We start from the raw sequence: 24,167 nt of genomic DNA, 5'->3' as shown, positions 1-24,167 counted from the left end.
AATTCAATGGCAGTTTTTCTACCTTCCTGCCAGGAAACAAGTACCCTCCTTCATTTGAGGACTGTAAAGAAAACCAATTATTATTTATTATTATTATTATTATTTTATTATTAATACCTGAATTCAAGTGGTTCTTGTGCAATGTGCTGAGCCTTTATAACATAACCAGTTAAAGCATAACTCTTTCCTCCCAAAGTGAAAGCCAGGTTTCATTAGTCTCAAAGATTAGTGGAATATAAATATTAAACTTGGAACAAAAAAGTGAGAAATCTTAGTCTGTCACAGCACTCTATACATGGATATTTTTATAACCAGTTTATCAACCAAGACATTTCTTCAATGCAAACATTTTATGGAAATCTTAAAAGATTTCTATCCTGGATTTGTCTTACTTTTCTTCAGCTGTTAGTCACATGTTCATAGAAGTTATTAGCATTTCTAAGATAATAACTTGGAAATGTAACATCCACTCTTTTTGAACACTGCATATCACCCTTATTTCCTTTAAAAAGTTACAAGCATACAGTTTGAAAAAAATTCAATTAACTGCATGCCATTCTGCATGCAGATTTGCATCCTATTTTGATATGCCATGTTCATCTCAATCCTTGTGCAGGAGATACAAAATAAAATGACATGTCAGAGCCAAATTTAAGGAACCATCAGATGTTCAAGGTTTGAATATCTAGTTCTGAGTATATTACTACTGGTATGTAATAAGTCTGGTAGACATGAACATTTGCACAAAATGATAATTGCATTAAGATTTTGTACTTCCTATTAACAAATATGAAAGCATGAAGCAAAAACATTAACTGTGTTAAATTGTATCACTTAACAGTACCGGTACAGATAAAGCAGTATAAGCCCCTGGTATGGATGCAGTTATACTGGTATAAAGGCGGTTATACTGTACAGGAACAATACCATTATAAACACCTTTATACAGCTATAACTGCATCCACGCTAGAGGGGTTGTACTCGTGTTATATCAGTAAATCTATCTGTCTTCTCACAGCCTAACCAACATGGTTATACTAGTAAAAAACTTTGTGTAAACCAGGCCTTAAATGATCTGGTCAGTTGGACCATCTAAAATTGAGTGTGAAAACAAACTATTTTTATGGATGCACGTGTTGTGTGTTAACACAATACTACAAGTAAGGGTCAACTCACCAATGGGCCCCTCCATCAAGGCTAGATATGGCATAGCAGACTCTTCTCCTCTGGGATCCCCTGTTGATGACCACTCCAGCCCTACAGTGGTTTGCCTTGTCTCATGAATCAGCCCTCTAGCCAGGTCACATTTAATCACACCCCATCTGAGATAATAGATAGTCCAACAAAACCAATGTCCGATCCCTCCATCCAATCCACCACACACAATTCTGAGCCCAGTGGTCTGTACACTCTTTTCTCAGGGCTTCTAGTAGTCTATATTCCCTTCTCACGGGCTTCACACCACCTTGCCAGTGGCTGGAAGGAGAACCCTAGCCTGCCCTCTACACTGCGTTCCAGTCCAGGGTCTCTAAGACAGGCAATCAAGGTTCACTCCACCAGACTGCCTGCTGCAACCTCCCTTGACTTCTCAGGCCAGATCCACAGAGATACTTAGGTGGCAAGTCCCATTTTTTGGCACCACTATGATCCATGACACACACACCCCACTACCTTACCCCATATGTTCCTAAACTCACTCAGCACCTACATTTTTGCAGTAAAAGTTCTCTAGCTGCCTACGTTTCTGCCTCTGGTCTCACTCTAGGCACCAGGAGGCCTCTCTCCCACCTAAATCTCAGAGCAATCCACAAACCAGGAGAAGATAGGTGTGCCTCCGCCTAACTCACGTGTAGGGCCCAATCCAATAGGCATAGTCAGAGACCACCTAAGTCCACACAAGACAGTGCCAGGGAGTGAGAGGGACAAGGAGGAGCTCCCTTATTATTTTTAGCCCCTTGGTTAGGGTACTCGCTGGAATGTGGGAGACCCCACTTTCAAGTGCCTGCCTCTGCCAGATGAGGAGAAGGGATCTGAACAGGAATCTGCCACTTCTCAGGTGCGTGCTCTATCCATTGGGCAGTAGCGATTCTTACTCTCACTCTCATCCCAGTTGATTGTTATGCACTTGTTTAAGTAAAGTTCAGCAACTTCAATGGGAGATCCACATCAGAATATCCTGTAGCCCAATGGTTAGAGCACTCACTGACGAGGTAGCAGGTTCCTGTTCAGATCCCTTCTCATCAGGCAGAGGGGGAACTTGAACAGTGTTGGAAGGTCCTCCCTTATTCCAGATAAGTACTCTAACCACTGGGCTCAGCATTATAAGAGAGCACGTCCCTATTGTTTTGTGTGCAGGTAGGCAGACTTTGAACATGCCTATCAGATTGGGTATGGTAGGAGAATTAGGTGGAAGAACACCCATCTTCCCCTAGTTTGTGGATTGCAAGCAGAGATAGGTGCCTAAATCCAGGCTGTAGGGAGATCCTATCCCTGCAAGATGGATAGGGCTTAGGACACACCCCTCTCATCAGCATCTCCCATTTGCTAATTTAAGTGGCTACCTACCTAACCTGTGGCTTTTGTAGATTGTACTCTAAGGTGCCTCTCTCTATAGGGAGCTTAGGCACCTACCTCAGGTTTAATGGATCATGGTGCTGTTCTTGAGGCTTTCTACACACCTAAAAGTTAGGTCATGCTGCACTGAGCATCACAACACCTATATCCTTTTGTGGATGTAGGCCCTTCCTACCAAATATTTTTTGAGACTTTCTGCTCACCCTGCAAAAGGCATCCTGTTCTCTGCAGATCTCATGATTCCCTTCTCCCAAAAGAGCAACCATAGTTTCTTCCCTACAGCCTTTTCTGCTCTAAACTTGGTCTGTTTATAGCACCATCCAGCCCTTTCCCAGCTGCATTTCATCTTTAATCACACCTGGCCCATCCTCCGTATGCAACCAGATGGATTAATTGGCCTCTTGGACCACATTAACCCTTTCAGAGTCATTATGGGGTACATACCCCATCACAGTAAACTATGCATATTCAACCAACTTCTAAAATGTAAATTCTTGCTTGAATTGTCATTTCTATTTTGGCTGCTGTCCATCACTTCCCTGGAAAAGCTAGATTGCAGATGTTTTAAAAGGAAGTGACTTTACTAGCTGTTGCTAGTAAAATGTTCTTCCTTATAAATAGATGGAAAATACTGGAATTGCTTTTTACCATTTTGAAAAGGACAAGGTTTCACCTTTCAAAAAGCTGTATGTATTTTTAAAGGATAATGTTGGAATATAAGAAAAGGAGTACTTGTGGCACCTTAGAGACTAACAAATTTATTTGAGCATAAGTTTTCATGATGCATCAGATGAAGTGAGCTGTAGCTCACGAAACCTTATGCTCAAATAAATTTGTTAGTCTCCAAGTGCCACAAGTACTCCTTTTCTTTTTGCGAATACAGACTAACATGGCTGCTACTCTGAAACCATTGGAATATAAAGATTCTGTATAAAATAAACTACATAAATAATGAAACAGTATCATTAAATAGTACAGATGAAACAAAAGGGCTTTAAACAGTGGAACTTTAATTATCTAGCTCTGATAGAAATATCCAAATGTTCCAAGAATCAGATAATACTGAACATACAGTTCACTTAGCTGTGGAGGAGCCTGGCAATTATCTTTCTTCTCTGCACAGCTTTCAATAACATCAGACTTCTGAGTCTTTTAAATAATACAGATATTCAGTATTGTTCAGTTACTTCAGTTTTCTCCATTCTGGTTCCTGACCTACCCCAAGGCTGAAGAAGAGACATGTAGGGACAGGAGTGAGGGTGGACACTGAGGGTGAAATCCTGGGCCCATTGAAGTCTATGACAAAATGCCCCTGAAGAGCAGAGCCACTTGAGTGAGCTGTGCAAGGAGAGGTCAGGCTCCCTGCATCAGAAAAAACACAGGAAAGGACCAAAAGGCATGCTACAGTGCTCAGACTGTGCCTAGATTTGCTGAAGGCAGTCGGGTCCACACGCAGACACCTTTCAAGCTTAGTCCCAGAAAAAATTCCCCACATATCCCTCATCCCACCCAGGAATATATCCTCTATATAAGTTCCATTTCTAACTCTGAGGCAGTCATGAAATAGTAAATCTTAAGCCTGTCAATGGTCCAGAGTTGACAAATTGCCTAGACTTCACGTCAGACTGGTCATTTTGGATGTGGGGGGAGGAAACATTTCTCTGGTGGGTTTGTTTTTTAGATGGTGCTGCTTAAAGTTGCTCAGGGGTTTGAAATAGTAGTAGTCCCAGGGATTTGATTTGCTGATAAATTAGTCCAAGGTGTGCACAAAAAAATGCAGTTTATTCCATGGCTTTGCCCATAAATATACGAGCATGTGTGTATATGTAATTATATACCTATGTAGTAAACATTTGTTTAGCTAAAGCCTTATATAACCAGTCACTGCAGTGTTCTTTAAGAGGTTTGGATTTGTGGAATTAATTCATCTGGAACTCCATTTACTGGTTGTTATATTTGTTTAGTATAATAGCATTATTTTAATGCTTAGATATAGAAAATAAGTGAGATTCATGTTTTTTCAGTAGATTCCCTAAAAAATTTAATGATTTTAATGGGTTAAAGGAATACCATCAACTCACGATCTAGTCAGTTAAAAAAAAAGTTAAAAGTAGTTTCAAGCACTACACCTTCCCCTGAATCACCCTGACAATTCTTGTGGTTTTATAATTACATTTTTCTGGGGTTTTTTCCAAGTTTTTTCCCTGCCATGTTGCTGTGTGAAAAGATCCACATAATCAAAGAAAACTGACTGATTGACAGGGAAACCACAAAAATTATATACAGAGTGCTCTCATTGTATAGAAAAGTTGAAAGTAGAGAAAAATAATTTGTCAAATAATAATCTTAATGGTTATTTGTAATAAAAATAGCAAATAATATTCAGACAGAAGTGTAATTTTTAAGTTGATTGTATTCCTTTAAGACATTACTTTTTCTGATCTTTTTCTATTCTTATATTTTCACTCAGATAATAAATTATATACAGTCTTCAATGTTTTTGATGATGACTCAACCTGCTGGACCTATTATGAGGGCATTTTGTCTATGAAAGTAACAAGAAAAGGGGCAGTCATTAGTACTCTGGATGCAGACTGGCTAGAACTAACCGCATTTTATTATAAACAAGGATTGTCATTAATTGATTCTTTTGTATACTGGGAAACTTCTAAAGGTAAGTAAGTGTATTTTTCATGAGATTTTAAACCGTGCAAAACATAGGTCAGATTTTGCTTCTCAATATAGAGGAGCAAATCTGATATCCCTGTTTGTAAAAATGATGGGTACTATGGTAATTTTTGTTGTTGCAACTTCACAGAACGAGACCTGATTTAAAGAGGAAAAACTTTCACTGTTTCCTTGACAGTCATATCTTAAAATAATTGAAATTTCTCTTTTGTTTTACCCAGCTCAAAGTTTTCCAAAGGGAAAAAATATTATTTTTAATAATAAAGTATTAATTAGAGCATCCCTTACTGCTAATGCTATTTTATTCAAATACTTATTGCTAATAATAATTACATATAGTAACAAAATATTAGGCATAATATTCTCAGAATGCGTATCAACTGGTATTCATAGAAGGCCTAGTCCTGCGATTTGTTGAGTCCTTCCAGTGAAATTCCGAGTACCCTCAATTCCCATTGAGTATACAGTGTTATAAATACACTATAAGATAAATACTAAAGACCTGTTCCTGCAGTCTTTATTCCAGCATGATGCATTCTGAAATCAATGAGAGTGTTTTGTGTGTGTTAGGATGGAAGGATTAGACCCGTAGGGTGAAATCCTGGCCTCAGTGAAATCAATGAGAGTTTTACCCACTGACTTCACTGGGGCCAGGATTTTACCCCTAGTGTTTTCTGATAGTATCTGTTAACAAAACTGCTATGACCAAATTGCTTATACTTTCATTGCTTATGTACGCCAACAGGGTCCACTTGACCAGTTAGTGAACAACATGCTGGTGCGTGCTAGAATTCATACCCCAGCTGGTGCACACTAATGCCCTTAAATTTTTCTCCTTGGCTATTGAGTCTTTTTTTTATCTTTTTCACTGACTACCACAGTGTACTCCGCACTTACTAAAATAAATTGTAGTAATTAGAGATGGCCCTAAACCAAACCTTGCATCTGAACACCCATGAACTCTGGGGAAGTTTGGAATCTGTTCTAGAGCCAGAGTTTTTGTCTTTGGCTTATCTCCAGTAGTGATCCCCTCTTTTGTAAATGTTGTGATAAGGCAAATGTCATTTCTGATCATTCCAAATGATTAATGTACAAAGCGTCACATCACCTGCAACCGGTCAGGTGCTTGTTTTGGATAGTCACTGACAATAGCCACATTATATTTAAACACAACACCATACATTGTAGAAGTTAACATTTAATCCTTTAATCATTTATTATCCAGTCAGTAAAGTATGACATATAGGTCACTCTAATTACACAGCTAGCTCCTCAAACAATTATTTAAGGACCGCGTTTCTATTAATCATTTAAGTAACAAAATTTGGATGTGATTGGGTATTATGTTGGTTTATAGTTTCAGCGCTCTTTAAAAGACAAGCCCAGACCTTCACACCAGCCTGAAGTTCCATTTATTTCAGTCACTTGGCAAGAGAGGGGGTTATTTCTTCTTTTTTCCAATAGTAGTTAGCCATAGGGTTTGTTGTTGTGGAGGTTTGTTTTTTGTTTGTTTTAAAAGAAGCAAGATTTTACCAATGGCTCTATTACAGGGGTTGGGTTGGGACCCCAAAGTGGGTCATGACCCCATTTTAATGGGGTCGCCAAGGCTGGTGTTGGCCTTGGGCCCCAGCAAGTCTGAAGCCCAAGCCGAAGCCCCACCACCTGGGACTGAAGCTGAAGCCCAAGTCCCCCTGCCTAGGGCTAAGGTTACATGCCCCCTGCCCAAGGCAGAAGCCACCGGGCTTCAGCTTTGGCCCCCCCCACCGCGCCTGAGGTGGCAGGACTCGGGCAGCGGGGCTCAGGCGGGCTCGGTCTTTGGTCCCCCCTCCTACGGTCGTGTAGAAATTTTTGTTGTCAGAAAGGGGTCAGAGTGCAATGAAGTTTGAGAACCGCTACTCTATTAGTTAGACTTCAGGACAGAAACCAATAAACCTGGCTTCTGTTCTCAGCTTTGTCACAGAATTGCTGTATTACCTGGGGCAAGTCATTTAGTACCTCTGGGACTGTAAGCTCTTTGGGGCAGGGACTGGTTCTTACTAAATGTTTGTAGAGTACTTAGCACACTGTGCCCTAACCTCATTTGATGCTTTTAGCAGGGTCTTTCTTGAACTGGCAATGGACCCTGCCAGTGCCTCAATTTCCCCTTCTTTGCATTCTCAGAAAGTGCCCCTACCCTCTTATGCAAATCAAATACCATCTCTTCTTGGAGTCTGGTTTATTAAAATCACTCAGTTCCAATATCAACTTAAATCAAAACAAGTCTTTCCCCCTCTCCAGTTTCTTCAACCCTTTGCTGGGCTCAACAATTCTTTCCACTTCCTGCTGCTTGTTTCCTCAAGCCTCTTCCTCTTAAGGTTTCTGTCCTGCCCCTCACTGAAGGTGGCTCCAGTCAGACCTTTTAATCTGGCTGCTGTAGAGAGCTTCTTTCCTGTTCCTCTATATCACTCAGTGCTCTCTGGATCCCCACAAGGAGCCTCCCAATTTCCTGCAAGTCTTTCTCCTTGGCTGTACTGAGGCTTCAGCGTCCAGCTTGCATGGGTGCACATGCACTTGCTTGTTTGCTCTCTGTTCTTTACATTCCTCTGGGCAGAGGAGCTCTACCAGGCCCACTCTGAGCTTATCTAGAGAGACTTCCCCATGCTCTTTCCTAGCCTCTGATCTAACACTACTTTGACAGAGCAAGCTCCTTCTTTTAGGAAGTCCTGTCCCTTGGCATCATGTGATGCCTGGTTACCTACCACCCAGCACCAGATGATAAGGCACAGGTAGGGTTGAGTCCAAATCCCTTGAAGAGTCAGCCCACCCTGTGACAGACCCTCTGAGCTCTACTGTACTACAAATGATACCTTCAAAAGCTGTTTCTTACTAGAAAGTCTGTGGCTTCAGTATTAGACTACTGTACTATTTAAGGTATGATTAATATTTTAATTAAGATAGAATTATTATTAATATTTGTTAACTATTTTTCAACTGAATATGATGTGAGAAACAGGAAATTATCTTACTGGATTGCAAAACAAAATAATTTATGTAGCAATTTCTTTTGCAAGTATTTGAAACTGAACCTTACATACCAAATGTAAATTTTTAGTCAAAATTAATTAATACATTGCTGTCTTCCTTACCTAATATTAGTTGATTTAAGATTAGAATATAATGCAAAGAAGAGAATATTTTATAGCAATACTCTGTTAGGTGAACAGACTTGAACTGCTTGACCTATTTATCTCCTTGAATTTTACTCTTAAGTTATTTTGTGCTGAATGAAGAGTTTAAGTTCCTCTAAAGTGGTATTTTGTCTGTTGCCCAAGTTTTGTTGTTTTTCGGTTGTCCTAGATTCTAAATGGTCAGTGTTCTTTTAGAATTGTTTATGGCAGTTGTGTATGAATGAATGGAGCACAGGACTTTAATTCAGAAAAGCTGCTTTGTAAAAGTTCATTGAAGTGTTTCTTCACAGACTCTCACAAACAGTTTGTGCAAGACTCAAACTCATTCTGTGTAAATTAATCAAGTATATTAAGAGTGCTAGCTAAATAATATATTTTAAGGTAACTTTTTATGAGTCATTTAGTATCTACCTGTTCCCTGACAGTTCTATCCCCACTGTACCAATCAATTTTTCTGTTTATATGGCAATTAACTTTTGCTGTGCATCACTCAATCTCTGTAAATCATGAGGCCACAGTTCTAAGCCAAATTCATTCAGTGCATGTGTGTGTTTGAGAAAAGGCTGTCATTCTTCAGTTTGCAGACAAAAAGGTATCCCAGAGTTACTAGAGAATTATTTTAAAAGGCCTAGAATATAAAAGTGAGGAAGCCTGTTATTTGTGACTTTCATCAGACAACATGATTAAGAGGAGGTGCTCCAAAAACTCTCTCTTTTCCCTCCCCCTTAAGCAATAATTCCTGCAACAACTTAACTTGCTTCTCTTTGCCTGATCTGATTGATCCTCCCACCTCACAGGGTCCTAGAACCCAGGCTCCAGCCTGTCGCAATTAAAGAGCCCTGTAGCCTGAGCCCAAGTCAGCTGGCACAGGACAGCTGCAGGTTTTTAATTACAGTGTAGACATATGCTTTGACTTCAGTGGGAGTGGAATCATGCCCTTAGACTTTAGTAGATTTCTCCCAGTGCTGGAAATAGAGGGGACAATACCTGTTCTAATTCATTGAGGAAAACTGCTTTAAACCAAAATTAACCTCCGCAACTGTTGTCCAACAGAAGTTCCACAGGCCTCCTATTCTCCACAAGTCTTTACCATTTTGTTCTTACGAAGAACTCTCCCATTGTTAACACCTGGGGAACATCTTACTTCGGCATTCCATGCTGCCTCCTTTGAACAACGGGTGCCTCTGATTCTGCCCAGCCTGATTGTTATATATTGCAGTGGAGATCTTGGGAGTAACAATGCTGGATTAAAATGTATACGTTTAAAGAGACAATCTAACGTGTGGGTGGGCTTTTCTCCTTCTCAAGTGTCTGTAACCTGGGAAAGAGTTTACAAAGAGACTAGAGCTGAATTTAGCTACTGGATTCTTTCTTGCCTGGTTTGTTTGTTCTTGACGTCAACCTAAAAGAGTTTATATAATCAGTTGAATATTTGGGCCTCCCAGAGAGCTGAAATCTAACACCTTTCTGAACAAAAATAAATAGATAAAATGGAATTTAAACAATGAGTGCCTCCCACCACCTTGTCTACTTTGTTCGTGTGTTGCATCCTTTATCCTCGCTTTTTTTTTTTTTAACAGGTGTTGCGTTCTTTTTAGCAGGAGTTGTCTTCCTATTTGTCTGTACATCACCTAGTACATTTTAGGCTTTATTACAATATGAATAAGTAACACCACATGTAGCCCAAACAGCTGCAGAAATGGTCATTTGGCTCAGGCCCTATGGAATTTTAAAAAAGAGCATTTTAGCAAAGAAAACAGAAGTATTTCCAGAAGCTATCAGAACAAAACTTGGCAGTATTCTGTTTATTTGAGTGGTTGAACTAGTTCCTATTTTAATGCAAGAGAAAATATAATGAATATCGAGCCACAACAGAGTTCACTATTTCTAACGCAGAAAAAGCTGTCGTGGCAACATTTTATTTGCTCTTCTGTTTGTACAACTATCTATGAGATATTTTAAAAAATATTATACTCTAGAATTTGTTTTGGGTACTAGCATTCAAAATGGTAAATTACTATCATAGACTAGACGGACAAAAAGTCCAAATGCATTCCTACTGAAACTCCACTGAAGTTGATAGAGTTTCACAAGGGAGGAATTTGTCACTAAATATTTTGTGAATGTTATAAACAGATACTGGAATTTTTAAAAATATCTCAGCAGAGAGGTGACTTTTATTTCAATAATTTTGTAAAATATAGAAGACCTATCTGACAACATTGAAATATTAAATGTTAAAATATTTCCTAATTTTGACTGTCTATTTCAAGCACCTACCTAAAACCTGAAGAGAAGATCTGCAGTTAATGAATTTATAGAATTGAACTATTTGCAAACCCTAATAAAGTGTGTGCGGGTGTATTGTGTACACACTCAATCACATACATATATACACACACACATTTACACACTCAGCCACATTGTGTGCGCGCGTGTGTGTGTGTGAAAATTAAACATTACACATTCTATTTCAATACATGCATGATAGGTATATTTGCCTGTAAATATGTAATTTAAAATACACATATCTCCAAAAACAGGTAAGATTTACTGCAAATGCAGACCCAAAAAGAAGTAAGATTATTGTGACTCTTTTAATACTTAGCATTGATTAGGAAATTGATGTTTGAGATGGTCAAATTCATACTATATTTAGAAAATTTATGTCCATCTGGTAAAATTCCAAGTCAGACCAACTGTGGAATTCTTTCAGTTATTCTCCAAACAAAATTACAGTATCACAGTATTTGTGCATAACCATAAGTTATGTCACAGAGACAATCTTCTCTGTACATTCATGGTATGTTGGAGAAGATTTAAAATATTGAAGAGTATTTCTATTTTCTGTTTAAATTTAGTTTAATTTTTTTTAGTTTTTAAGATTCTCGGCTATTGAGGTACCACTACAGAAAGGGCTTCCAGATGGCTCTTAGGAGATGCACTATGCTATCAAAGACAGAAAATGAACCAACATATGATGCACAGCTTTAGTTTGGGCCAGCTGGATATTATCAAACTCTCACAAGAAGTAAGTCAGGGAGGTGTTCTCTGAAACTTCCTTCCCATCAGGAATCCTCCTACATTTACTTCTGTTTCAGGCTCTTCCTGTGGCCATTTCATATTTTTTTTAAGTGACTGTGGATAGACCCTGTAATTTGTTTTGTTTTTCTTTAATCCTCTCCCATCTCCAACAACTGTATTTGTTTTGGTCAGACATATGTGATTTCAAAGCTGAGTATAGAGTTTCTGTGTGCTTCATAAATAGTGGTTATCTTTCTGTTGTATAAGAAACAGGAATTCAAACTCAAATATGGCACTTACTTGCTAATGCTTTTAATAATATGGAAATTTGCATTTAATTAATAGCTGACTCCCTGTAGAAAGGGAAAATACAGTAATTTGATTAAGAATATGACTTCATAGCTTATAAAGTGGCGACTGAGACAGCTGAAAAAAACATTAAAAATGAATGTATGATGTCTCAGATAATGTGATTCCAATGGGACTATAAGCAGTGTATAAAGTTAAGAAGATGTGTACATCGTTGCAGGATATGTGCCTAAGTCTTTATAGTTCACCTTACACATGTCCTTGCTTCCACAGGAGACCACATGCCCAAATCTTTAGAAGGATTATTTATATATGAAGAAGAAGGTTCAGGAGTTCCAGGTTCTAACAGGAAAGGAAATGACACAATAGTTGTAGAACAATGGACTGTCATTGAGGTAACTCGCTGTTTATTTACCAATTTAACATTTTATCTTTAATTTTCTGTATTGTTTTTTCTTCGGATGTTTGTATCAGAGTTAGATACAAGTTTAGTATGCCTTCTTACAGTCATCTTTACACAAACAAGACTACCATTGAAATCATAAGACTGAATGCTGAATTTGTATATTTTTAATCAAATCCATAAAATAGACAAGTAAGATCTAGCAATCAGACTCTACATGTAGTGTAGAAATTTGATCAAAAATAGATGAAAAATCATCTTTTACACTTGCTTAAGAGTGGCGTATTTGTTTTACAGACTGTAATGTTTGAAAATGTGCTTTAATTCATTTCTTTCTACATCAGCGGTTCTCAAACTGTGGATCGGGACCCAATGTGGGTCACGACCCTGTTTTAATGGGGTCACCAGGGCTGGCTTAGACTTGCTCGGGCCTGGGCCCGAAGCCAGAGTCCCACCAACTGGAGCCAAAAGCTGAAGCCTAAGGGCTTTAGCCCTAGGCGGTGCAGCTCAGGTTACAGGCCCCCAGCCTGGGGCTGAAGCTTTGCTCCCTGCCAACCAGGGGGAGGCAGGGCTTGGGTGGGCTCAGGCTTCAGTTCCCCCTCCTGGGGTCACGTAGTAATTTTTATTGTCAGAAGGGGGTCACCGTGCAATGAAGTTTGAGAATCCTTGTTCTGCATCCATTTATTAAACATTTTCATGCCAGGTTGCTGATAAATAGGTGACCAGTAACCACTGCCAAGTCTTCTGCTTTAAGTAACTAGTTTCTCAATCTCCTCTATGGTCAGGTCCCATAATCTCAGAAAAGTCCCTTCTGTTCTCAGTAAATTTGATCACATATGATTGTCTTTTTAATCAGTGACATTACAGTGTTACCCTTCTCAAGCTCCATTTACTGTGACAGAATACACCTTCCACCTTATTTGCCTATAGGCCAGCTTTTTCTATGGAAACATTTACACAGTTTATTAGTGTGTCAGTTCGGCACACTTTGTAAAAGGTATAATTTTATACCCCTCATTTCTTTGGAGTTCTTATTTACTGGGCTTCAAAATTTTCAATCCTTTCAAAAATTATAGTTAATGCAGTTGGGACTTCAATTTGACAAGGAGTAGTATTCTCAGAACAAAATTAGACTGGAACTGTGTGAAATTTTTTGATAAACTTTTTTCAGCAAAATATGCAAATTCAATGACACCAAACAGTTGCAGATTTGTATTAATTTCACTAAACTGTTTCAGTTAAAAAAAACTCAACACATATTTCTGAAAAAATTGAAATATTTCATTTTGATATTTTGGGAATTAAACATTTTGATTTTTCTGTTTCAAATGACTGTTTCAAAATTTCCTTTAATTTTATTTTAAAAATAAAAAATGTTTTTAATTGGTCAAAATTGAAACACAGAATGTTTTGTTTGACCAAAACAAATTTTTTTAATTTTTCAGAATTGCCAGCAAACTGAAAAAAATCACAAGCAATTAGCTCTAATTCAGCTGCCTTTATACAGTATAAAGTACTATTATGGGGGCGGGGGGAGATTTAAAAATGTAAAGATAATTATTTTCTGGGCAAAACATGGATCTAGTCTGCAAACATTTGGCACTTGAGTAACTTTACACATGTGAATAGGGACAGTGAACTCAACGGGACTGCACAAAATTGAGACATGGTACAAACAAGAATAACTTCACTGAAGTCAGTGAAATTGCACCTGCTTAAACTGAGATCTGAATTTGGCCTCCAATACATAACACTTAGATGTTTCCTTTGGCAGCTAGATTTGTTTGTAGTGCACAAAGGAAGGATTTCAGGTAAAATTTTCCAAAGTGCCCTAAATGCCCTTGGAGCCCAATTCCCATTTTCAAAAGCAATTTAGGCATTTAGAAGCCTAAACCTCACTGACAGTCTATAGGACTCAAACTCCTAGGTCACTTCGGTATTTTTGAAAATATTACCCTTCCTCACAAGAGCTTTTCGCAGTTTTTTAAAAGCTTTGTTTTCATCAGAAGATGTTTATTGAAAATCCATTAGTTTTCAGACAAAGAAAAAGATTTGAGGTCTTACATATCACAGTCATTCCAATGGAATATTACTGACCAGCTCTACAGATGACCACTAGCTTCAGGTCGTGAGGTGTCTTTTATCCTGTTCATTTTCTCTCTTGCCTCACTTTTTCCCTTTTATACTTCCTGTTTTCTTTTTTCTTTTCATATATTCTGAATCCCCACCCCCCCCCATGCCTTTTTTTCCTCCTTATTCCTTGTTGCCCTTTTACATATTTTCACTGGTTCTTCTGCCTCTCTCCAGTAGCTCTGCCCATACACTGGAACGGAGGTAGGAAAACTATGGTCCGGGGCCGCATCCGGCCCTCCAGACATTTTAATCCGACCCTCAAGCTCCTGTCGGGGAGCGGGGTCCGGGGCTTGCCCCGCTCCAGCCGGGGAGCGGAGTTAGGGGCTTGCCCCGCTCCGCACATCTTCTAAAAGCAGCGGCATGTCCCCTCTCTGGCTCCTAGCGCCTCCCCCGCAGCTCCCATTAGTCGGGAACCACGGCCAATGGGAGCTGCAGGGGCAGCTCCTGCAGACGGAACACCGCGCAGAGCTGCCTGGCCACACCTCCGCATAGGAGCCAGAGAGGGGACATGCTGCTGGTTTTGGAAGCTGCTTGAGGTAAGCACTGGCCAGAGCCTGAAGCCCTGACCCCCTCCCATGCCCCAACCCCCTGCCGCAGCCTTGATCTCCCTCCCGTCCTCTGAATCCCTCGGTCCCAGCCCAGAGGACCCTCCTGCACTCCCAACTCCTCAGCCCACACCCCCAGCCAGAGCCCTCACCCCCTCCCCACCCCAACCCCCAATTTTGTGAGCATTCATGGCCTGCCATACAATTTCCATACCCAGATGTGGCCCTCGGGCCAAAACATTTGCCCACCCCTGCACTAGACTCTGCAGCTCATGCAGTCATAGGCTGTTAACACTGCAGGACAAGCAAGAGGAAAAAGCAATTTAAAAAAATGATTTTATTTATTTTTAAAAGGTGGCCTCTCCACGTTCACATTTGTGGACTACATTGCACCTCATCCTTAACATATTTAAAAGTAGACTGGAGAAATCAATAAGAAGCATACTTTCACAAACGATCTTGCATTGACAGTGGGAGAGACTAGATCTCTTTTCCATATTTAATTTCTGTGATTCTGTAATCAGAAATCTAGTTTTGATTGGTAATTAAATAATCTCAATTTCTAAAGCTAAGATCCTTGTATACTTACACTGCTCTTCTCTTTTCTTCTACTTCGTTCCCTGTTTCCACTGTAGTCAAAGCTGCCAATTTCCCCACTCCTCCCCACTCAGTGCTGTCCTGAAGCCTGATCAGCTGCTTTTTAGTATAAATTTAATTTTTAACAATTCAAGTAAATGAAGGCAACTAGCCCTTTTCTCGGCCATCTTTCAGGAACTGTAGTATCTGTTGGAATTCAGTCTTTGATCCAGGCATCAGTCCCCTGTTTTTTCCACCCTTGCTTGGTCTCTAGTGCTTATAGGAGGGTTCAGATGTCCTCCTATAAGCACTAGAGACCAAGCAAGGGTGGAAAAAACTCTTGATCCAAATGAACTATTTGTGATGAGATGCCCTGTTAAGAAGCCATAGTAGCACCACTCCAAACAGTACTACATTAATGCAACCTAGGGAACTTTTAGTGCTTGCCAGCAGGATCCACAATGGGCCTAAAAGTTAGTGTGCAGCATACTTACACAAAGAAGTATTGTTGAGACACAGTCCTGGAGAAACCACAATGGGAAGGAAAAAGTTAATTGTTTTTATACCTGGGTATTCCAGAGGTCTTTGGTGTTGCCTATATGGTAAAGGCCATTTTTCCCACTCTCATTCATGTGTGCTCCGCTGCTGGAAAAAGGTGGAAAAATTGTATAGTAAAACAGGTTTCTAAGTAATTAGCACATTTAGAAGTTGACTTGTTCAGTTTTCCTTCTGCATAGGTCTCAGATTCTTAGGATCCTAAAATAATATTTTCCTAGATCCTGATAGGTTTTTTAATAATTATTCCTTTACATTTTTACCTGCAAAAATCATTAGCTTTGAGCTTAACTCAGTGACATGTTTGTTCAGAATGCAAAGTCAAAAATCAGGTTAAAAAAATCAATGTAATTAAAAATGATTATTCTACTATTATAATTAAAATGGAAATTTTCTGTTAGGCCCCAAGTCAACAAAGTACTCAAGTACATACCTAACATTAAGCACGCGAGGTGCTTGCTGAAGTATCGTGAAGAATTTGGGCTTTAGTCCTAAGCCCATATACCGAATTAATACCCCCATCTCTTTGTTTTATTCACCTGTTGTCTATAGTCTGACACGAAGATTGTGAATTCTTTGAGGCAGGGACTGTCTGTTTGTTATATAGGTGTATACTGCCTAACACAATTACAATCCAGCCTCAAGGTATTATTTCAATAAAATAATAATGTCAATTGTAATTTGTTACATTAAATATGGAAATAAGGTAAAACTGCAGAGTGCACTTACTGTTTTTATATTGGTTTATTAATGTAGGGATGTGAAATTAAAACAGATTATGGACCTTTACTGCACACGCTTGCTGAGTTTGGATGGCTTCTTACATGTGTACTGCCTACACCGATCATCCGACATGACAGGTAACCAGAAAGTAGCTTAAAGCATAAAATATGCAATTCTGGAATATATTAGAAATAGAAATCTCGGAGTGTATATCTGTATACATAACTAATCTATATGCAATAAGGAAGAATATATAAAAATGTTAATGAGACTCAGGATGTAAGTAGCTTTATTTAGATAAGATTTTGTGGATTTTAAAAATGTGCCTTGTGATTTAGGGCCATTGACTTCAAAGGAGTTTGGATTAGGCCCCGAGGCCTCAACTCAGCAAAAAATTTAAGGGAGTGCTTAATTCTAAGCATGAGAATAATCCCATTCCTATTTAGGAAAGCATTTAAGATTTTACTTATTCCATTTGACTTTAATGAATAAGGATGGGATAACTTGTATGGTTAAAGTTAAGCACAACAGTGTTTTGCTGAGTCAGGGCCTGAGAGAATAGAAACATGTTTCAACCACTTAAGAAACAACACTACCATAAAACCAGGTACATACTCTTTATAGCAAATTAAGGCGTGTGCTAATCCAGGAAAATTGAGCCTGTTCATCTCCTTTGATGAGTGTGCCATGTTTCATCATTATTTTCATAGCAAACTAGTTGTGTATTTTTTTTTGTCACTTCAGATAATTCCTTCTCACTCATTCTCTCTCTCACACACACACTTTATAATGCATGGGTTCTCAAACTGAGGGTCAGGACACCTCAGAGGGTCGCGAGGTTATTACATGGGGGGTCGTGAGCAGTCAGCCTCCAACCCAAACCCCAACCCCGTTTTGCCTCCAGCATTTATAATGGCGTTAAATATATAAAAAGTGTTTTTAATTTATAAGGGGGCTGAGGCACTCAGAAGCATGCTATGTGAAAGTGCAAAAGTTTGAGAACCACTGTTCTAATGCATAGGTTTTTAAATCTATAAAGGCATGACAGCAGCAGTTCATGGATTATTGTTTCAGATCTGGGAAAGGGAGGGATATGCAGAGTCTGGCGAGTCTGCCCTCTCCTCTAACTCCCCATCTCGAGGGTTAGGTCACATAGGACACAGGAAATAGTTCTTTAAAAACATTTTTCTTTGCTGTATAAAACATAACCATTTTTTGTTCAGTTCAGCTGCAGCATGTTGTAGAGGTGTCTGGTGAAGTGCCTTTGGAAGAAATTCACTTACATTTATATAGTGCCTATCAGATTCATTTTAAGTCCCTGTATAAAGGGACAGTGTGAATTGATAAAACTGTTATAAAGAAGAAAGTGTTGTCCCGTCAGTCTGAGTAGAATTTATATTGATAACTGCTATTTCCAGGTCTCAATATAGCTATCTTTTAAAAAAGAGGAAATTCCTGAAAAGCTAGTATTTGTGTGATAGGCATTATGCCATCATCAGATTATCCTAAGAATCTAAATTAAAAGTCTGAATACAGAAGAGCATTCTATGAGGTCTGTACAGCTGTTCCTTTTCCCAGACTTTGAACTCTGACCTCAAAACCAAGATAGAATATTAACAGGTTTCAGAAACAGTATCTAATAGCCTACACTGCCAAGAACAGTCACAATTAGCATTTTTATCTCCATTAAATGGAGCACTTTGGGAGGTTATTTAGTAGAGCACTAAGAATTCTGGCAGATGATTTCTCCGTATCTTTAAACAAAGTTAACTTGTATAAAATAATTCTTAATGAAACTCTGTTTAAAAGCAAAGACTAGTTTACAGCAAAATCTGCTTTCCATTTTTAATTTCTTCTTTAAAAGTTTTCTATTTTCTCTCACTCTTGTCCCAATTTATCACACAGAATCTATTCTCTGCATTAATCATTAATGTTCATTGTTTGTTTTTCTTTGTAGAGATGTGATGGTCTCAAAGCTGACATTAATAAAACTGGCTGATCCTCCTTCCATTAATGTTAGCATAGAAACTCACATTTAAGGAAAACAGGGTTGGGTTCTAGCCAGATTTATCATGTGATGATTGGGCTTTCTTTTCTGTGTCATGTGGTTCTGATCTGAATCAGTGTGGTGTGATACACTGAAGTTGTAGATTCAACTTCTGGAACTTTTAATAATTTTCCTGTTTTTGCAATAGATATTCTACTTTACAAAATAAAAGCTCCTATAAAGGCATGACAGCAGCAGTTCATGGATTATTGTCTCAGATCTGGGAAAGGGAGTGATGAGCAGAGTCTGGCAAGACTGCCCTCTCCTCTAACTCCCCATCTCGAGGGTAAGGTCACATGGGGCAAAGGAAATATTTCCTTAAAAACAGTTTTCTTTGCTGTTTAAAACCGTAGCAGAGAAGCTGGACATCAGGACCTAAAACCTACAGCACTGTATGTTTGTGCAATGACGTTTGAAAAACAAGCAGTGACTTTGTAGTAATTAGTACAGTATTTGCCACAGAGGATCAGCATTGTTGTGATTGTATTGTTGGAGTACAGTGGAGAGTGTCTTGGAGAAATGGATACCTGACATGACTTTTTAAAATATTTGAGATACTGATGGATGCTATTATTCTGATAGCAATAGCTGAGGGGTCAACTGAACCTTGGTAAGGGCAAGAACAAAAATAGAGTTAAGACTTGTAATCATTCTGAATATGAAGTAAAGGGTATTAGCATTCTCTGGACTGCTTATTAAAGAAAAAGGTAATTTACAAATAAAACCTGAAATGTAAGAAAACATTTTTCACACTCAGAAGTTATTTGCCAGATCTTGAGAATTACCAAAAGTTCAGATGCTCAGGATAATATTATTAGTAATTTTAGAATGAAATGTGTTGCCTCTCTTCTTACTGGTGGATAAAGCTTTTGCTGGGAAATCTACCCAACAATCTCTAATGCTGCGATAGTTACTGATACAGATTTACTCTAAATTCACAGGATGAACAGAGTCCTGGGAGTCTAGGATTAAATCTCTTCTGCATCATTTTTTGAAGAATTTTCCCTGTTGTAGTAGTGGACTCTCCAGTTGAAAGCAGAGAGACTGAACTCTCCAAACTAATCCACGATTGTTGGAAAGCCTGAATGTTGTTTAACTCAAACTGATGGCACAGCATTATTTTCAGGATCATAAACAAACTGAGTTTGGGATTAGAATTTACAACCCAGCTTCTTGCCTTCTTTTCCTAGGAAACGTCCCTAAACTTCATCTTAAACATTTGAAATATCCTGCATGATAGTATCACCCACATACACTATATTCAAGCATGACAAATAGTATCTTAGTATCAGAGCTGGTGGCAACCTTAACAAGCTCCATAATTTTTTAAAGGACTGCTTTAATGATCATATGTGTATTAAGACGACAAATTTATTGCCCACACACCATAAACAGACAAACAAATTGCCAGTGGGATTAACAAAATAGTCTCTGTGCTGCTCTCCCATGACCACCCTGCCAAAAAGGACACTGGGGGGGAAAAAAAAAAGGAAAAACATCTCCCCTACAGAGATTTCAGCAGCTTTACTTTATAGTGACCTTTATTTCCCCTCACTGATTACTGCAGTCCCTGAAAATGAGCAGGACAGACAGTCTACAAGCACCAGAAAGCAAATATAGTGCAAAAAAAATGACATTGCTGTAATTAGTGTATTGTCACTTATTATTTAACCTAAGTTCTCATAATGCATTGGGCCTAGGAGAAAGAGGGAACTTGGGAATGAGAGGAAAACTTGAAATAGCTCATTTTATGTATTTTTCTCTTTCTAATTTAAATTCTGTGGCCATCCCACTGTCATTCAATTCTGTTGAGAATTAAGCCCATGGCTGTTTTGTTGTGTGCAGCATTTCAATAAGGCTGGACTTTAAAAATTGTTAGTTTGCCTGTTACCTACCCAGCATTCACCATCTCCCCTTTTCTTGATCAGAGTTTAAACATTTAAAAGCTTAATATTATTTGTTTTTCCATTCCTGTATACAAGATGGGATGTACAAGTTCTAAATCAGGCAGAGGCCCTGCCCCATGCTAGAGAAACCATTCAACCTGAAAGAGAGGATTCCCACCTCGTATCCTTGAGGCAGGCATTTAAGCAGGAGGGAAGTGTGTGGGTGGGGGCCTTTTGGGGCATGCCTATACCCAAGTACAAGCCCACATGTCTCCCTGGGCTAGTCTGTGCCACAACATCCATACTGCTATTTTTTATTTATTTATTTTTAAGTACAGCTAGCATGTGTCTGTCTACCTAGGCTGGGAATCACGCTCCCAACTGCAGTGCATACATACTCTCCAAAGGAAGGAGCTACTAACTCCCTACTCCAGGGAGTAAGAGCCAGGAAGCTCTCAGACCAAATCCCAACCAAGATGCATGAAGACCCTGAGAAACAGACTGGTTGGTCACACCAGAGGTCTGTAGTATTTGACTCTCCTCTTAATTCAAGTTGGTCATGAAGCTAGGCAACTCCCAGATCAAGAAGCATTAGTAGCTTGGGGAAACTGACAGTTTCATCCCCTCCAGAGGGCTGTATTCCTCAACACAGAGTCTGTTAAGATTGTTTATTTTCCCCATCCAAGAAAAGTGTGCAAAGGCAAAACTATGAGTATGTGAAACAGTCACCGATATATAGCAGTGGCCATTTTAAATAAGGCTGTGCATGCTGCTGTTCCACCTTACCACTTATCTTCCAGTAGTAGTCACCAGGGCATAGACAACTGGGACCTTTACTCTCTCTTCCCCGCCCCCCCGCAAAAAAAAAGTGTAGGGATTTCATCATTAAATAAAGGAAATGGTGAGTTTGGAACAGAAGCTCATTTATCTTGCTTTATTAAAAGTGGACAAATTTACTTAAGTCCAGAATCAGTCATTAAAGTGATATTCAACCTTTTTTTATTGGGGGGCAGGTGCTATGGATAAAATACTGTGTCCCTCCCAGATATTTCAGCACATTTTATTATACACATAGAAGCCTCATTGCATGTTATCCAGAACGGATTTGTATACAGCAAAAATAATTATGTTACTGTTTGGTATCTGGTGATTCCAAAAATAGTAATATATTTTCTTCTTCCCCTATGTAAAAGTTTCCTATGAAAGTATTTCCCACATAGGAAATGGTCTGAGCCATTATTATTATTATTATTTTATTGTGGATTTAGAGCTTATAATAGCTGCTCAGTTGACACCTTTTATCCACAGAAGTAGCAGTGCAAACTTCTCACATTGGCCCTGTTACTGCCCAGTTCCTACCAAGAAACAGTTTTTAGTCACCAGCAAAATATGCCATTTCCAGTGTTTTCTATTCATTAAAGTATAAGCAGATACAGAGCCACAAAGGGAATCTGAGGACATTTGTTAAAGACCTGGATTGGGTCAAAATGGGCCTTTCCATGGTGGTACCAGCACTTATCTTGTGGCCTTATCAATTTCTGCAAAACATAAGCTTTAATTGCTTTTAAAAATTAAGTTTCTAGCTCTTATAGTTGTGAAAACTTTCCTTCTGAACATGAACCAATACAGTACTGAGTCTGTAGACCAGCAGAATGAAACAGCTTTAAAGGCCAAATACCGAGTCCACCCCATCGCTCACTGGAGACGGAAGATCCTAAACAATGTGCCCTTGCCATGGTTCCACTGCAGAGTTTCAGCAAAGGGGGCAGAGACAGAACTGACCCCTCAGCACACAGGCAGCCCATTGTGGGTAGGGTTTATGTACAGTAGTGGGGCAACTTGCATTCCTACAGATCACGCTGCAGCTGTTTTGTGATTTCATAGAGGCCACCAGACTAGGGCTGTCCATCTGGCACCTTTCATCAGTAGTAAATTCATTTAGCGTGGGATTTTCAAAAGCACCTAAATGACTTAGGACCACTATTCTGTTGTATACCATATGATTCACCCTAGTATCTGAGCACATTCCAGCATTGCACTAAGCAACGTGACTAATATCTGTCATGTGTCTGTTCTCTGATCCTCTCCCCAGGGGAGAAGTTTCAGAGTAGCAGCCGTGTTAGTCTGTATCCATAAAAAGAAAAGTACTTGTGGCACCTTAGAGACTAACAAATTTATTAGAGCATAAGCTTTTGTGAGCTACAGCTCACTTCATCGGATGCATTGTGTGCAGTGGAGTGTGTTTGGTTTTAACTGTGTCTGTCTATAAGTTTGTTAGAGAAAGGAAGGGGAAAGAGAGAAAGTCCCATTGACTTTCACGAGCAACATTAAAAAGATTGAAACGTGAATGTTAACACTATAGCAGTAAAGTGCTAAAGTAGAAACACTGACACTTGGAACTTCCAGTAAGATGGATTTATCATTTTGAATATCTTTAAACATTATAGTAGATAATTCCTAATATATAACAATTTCTGAAGTGGAATTTACTCATCCAACTCTCTTTGCTTCTGCATTTATATTTAACTGCATGCATACAAATAAAAGTCAATATGTTTTTTACATTTCAGGAACATGTGAGGGGAACAAAGATACACTGTAACCGGTGTCTCATACTTTCAGCATCCCTTGACAATCATGAGCCATAGGATTCGTTAAAGTCAGCTTATCTTGGCAGGCTGATAACAGGACAGTATTGTACTAGTTAGACAATCTGGGCAGCATGTGAACAAATAGAAAATAATTTCAAATGTTACATAGTGCAGGCAATCCTAGAAACTATTGGGCTGTTCCAGCTAAATCAAAGGTCACATCAAAGATACTCTGCTGCGCCACAGAGAGATCCTAAGTGTCAACCACAAAAGATGTCTCAGCTTTGTAGTGAATTCACAGACATCTTTTAAGATCACGTTAAATTGCCCTGAAAATCACTGGGGTGTTAAAATAAATACACACATAACATTTAGTGTGGGTGAAATTGTACTCTCCCATGAAAAGCCCGAGTAAATGCAAAAGAAAAGATAAAATTCTCCACCTCACAGCCCACAGTCAGGGTATAGGTTATCCAGGCTCAGTTGGATTTCAGCTACTACTTTGATCCATAGATTCCCACTGTACTTAATCAGGTTTCAGAGTAACAGCCGTGTTAGTCTGTATTCGCAAAAAGAAAAGGAGTACTTGTGGCACCTTAGAGACGGTTAGTACTTAATCACAAACTCTCCTCTCTCCCTAGCATGCTACCATGTAAGTGAATCACTGAAGAGCTGAGTTCCAGAGTACACAGGTGGCTGTGGAGTTCAGCTACATTTTGAGATTTGTGCACCCCTTGATGATTAGGATCATTTCTCTTTTAAAGAATAAAGAGAAGGCAGAAACACAGTGAGAAGGGATGAATTTCCTCTTTTGAGTCCAATTTTTTTAAATTATAGGAAAGGCTCAGTTCTTACATTGGTGTGAATGCAAAGCATCTTCATTGAAGTCAGTGGAGGTACTCCACCGTAACTGAAATTTACACCCGTGTACCTGAGAACACAATTA

At 39.0% G+C, this 24,167-nt stretch overlaps 1 protein-coding gene across 3 annotated transcripts in view; it reads left to right on the top strand.

The window, feature by feature from the left end:
- RFTN2 (raftlin family member 2) overlaps window positions 1-24,167 on the top strand; it is a 53,177-nt gene that overhangs the window by 17,125 nt on the left and 11,885 nt on the right. For 2 of the 3 annotated variants that reach the window (XM_073306313.1, XM_073306314.1), the window contains 4 exons: window positions 5,045-5,248; window positions 12,036-12,157; window positions 16,731-16,834; window positions 20,992-21,150. In XM_073306313.1, the coding sequence (XP_073162414.1) occupies window positions 5,045-5,248; window positions 12,036-12,157; window positions 16,731-16,834; window positions 20,992-21,150 (589 nt within the window). The remainder of the gene's footprint in view (window positions 1-5,044; window positions 5,249-12,035; window positions 12,158-16,730; window positions 16,835-20,991; window positions 21,151-24,167) is intronic. The other variant, XM_073306315.1, reaches the window with a different exon arrangement.

Source organism: Lepidochelys kempii, chromosome 11 (assembly GCF_965140265.1).
Source record: "Lepidochelys kempii isolate rLepKem1 chromosome 11, rLepKem1.hap2, whole genome shotgun sequence".
Classification (NCBI taxonomy): domain Eukaryota; kingdom Metazoa; phylum Chordata; order Testudines; family Cheloniidae; genus Lepidochelys; species Lepidochelys kempii.
The sequence above is the reverse complement of the archived record's forward strand: the minus strand, read 5'-3'. Positions and strand labels throughout refer to the sequence as shown.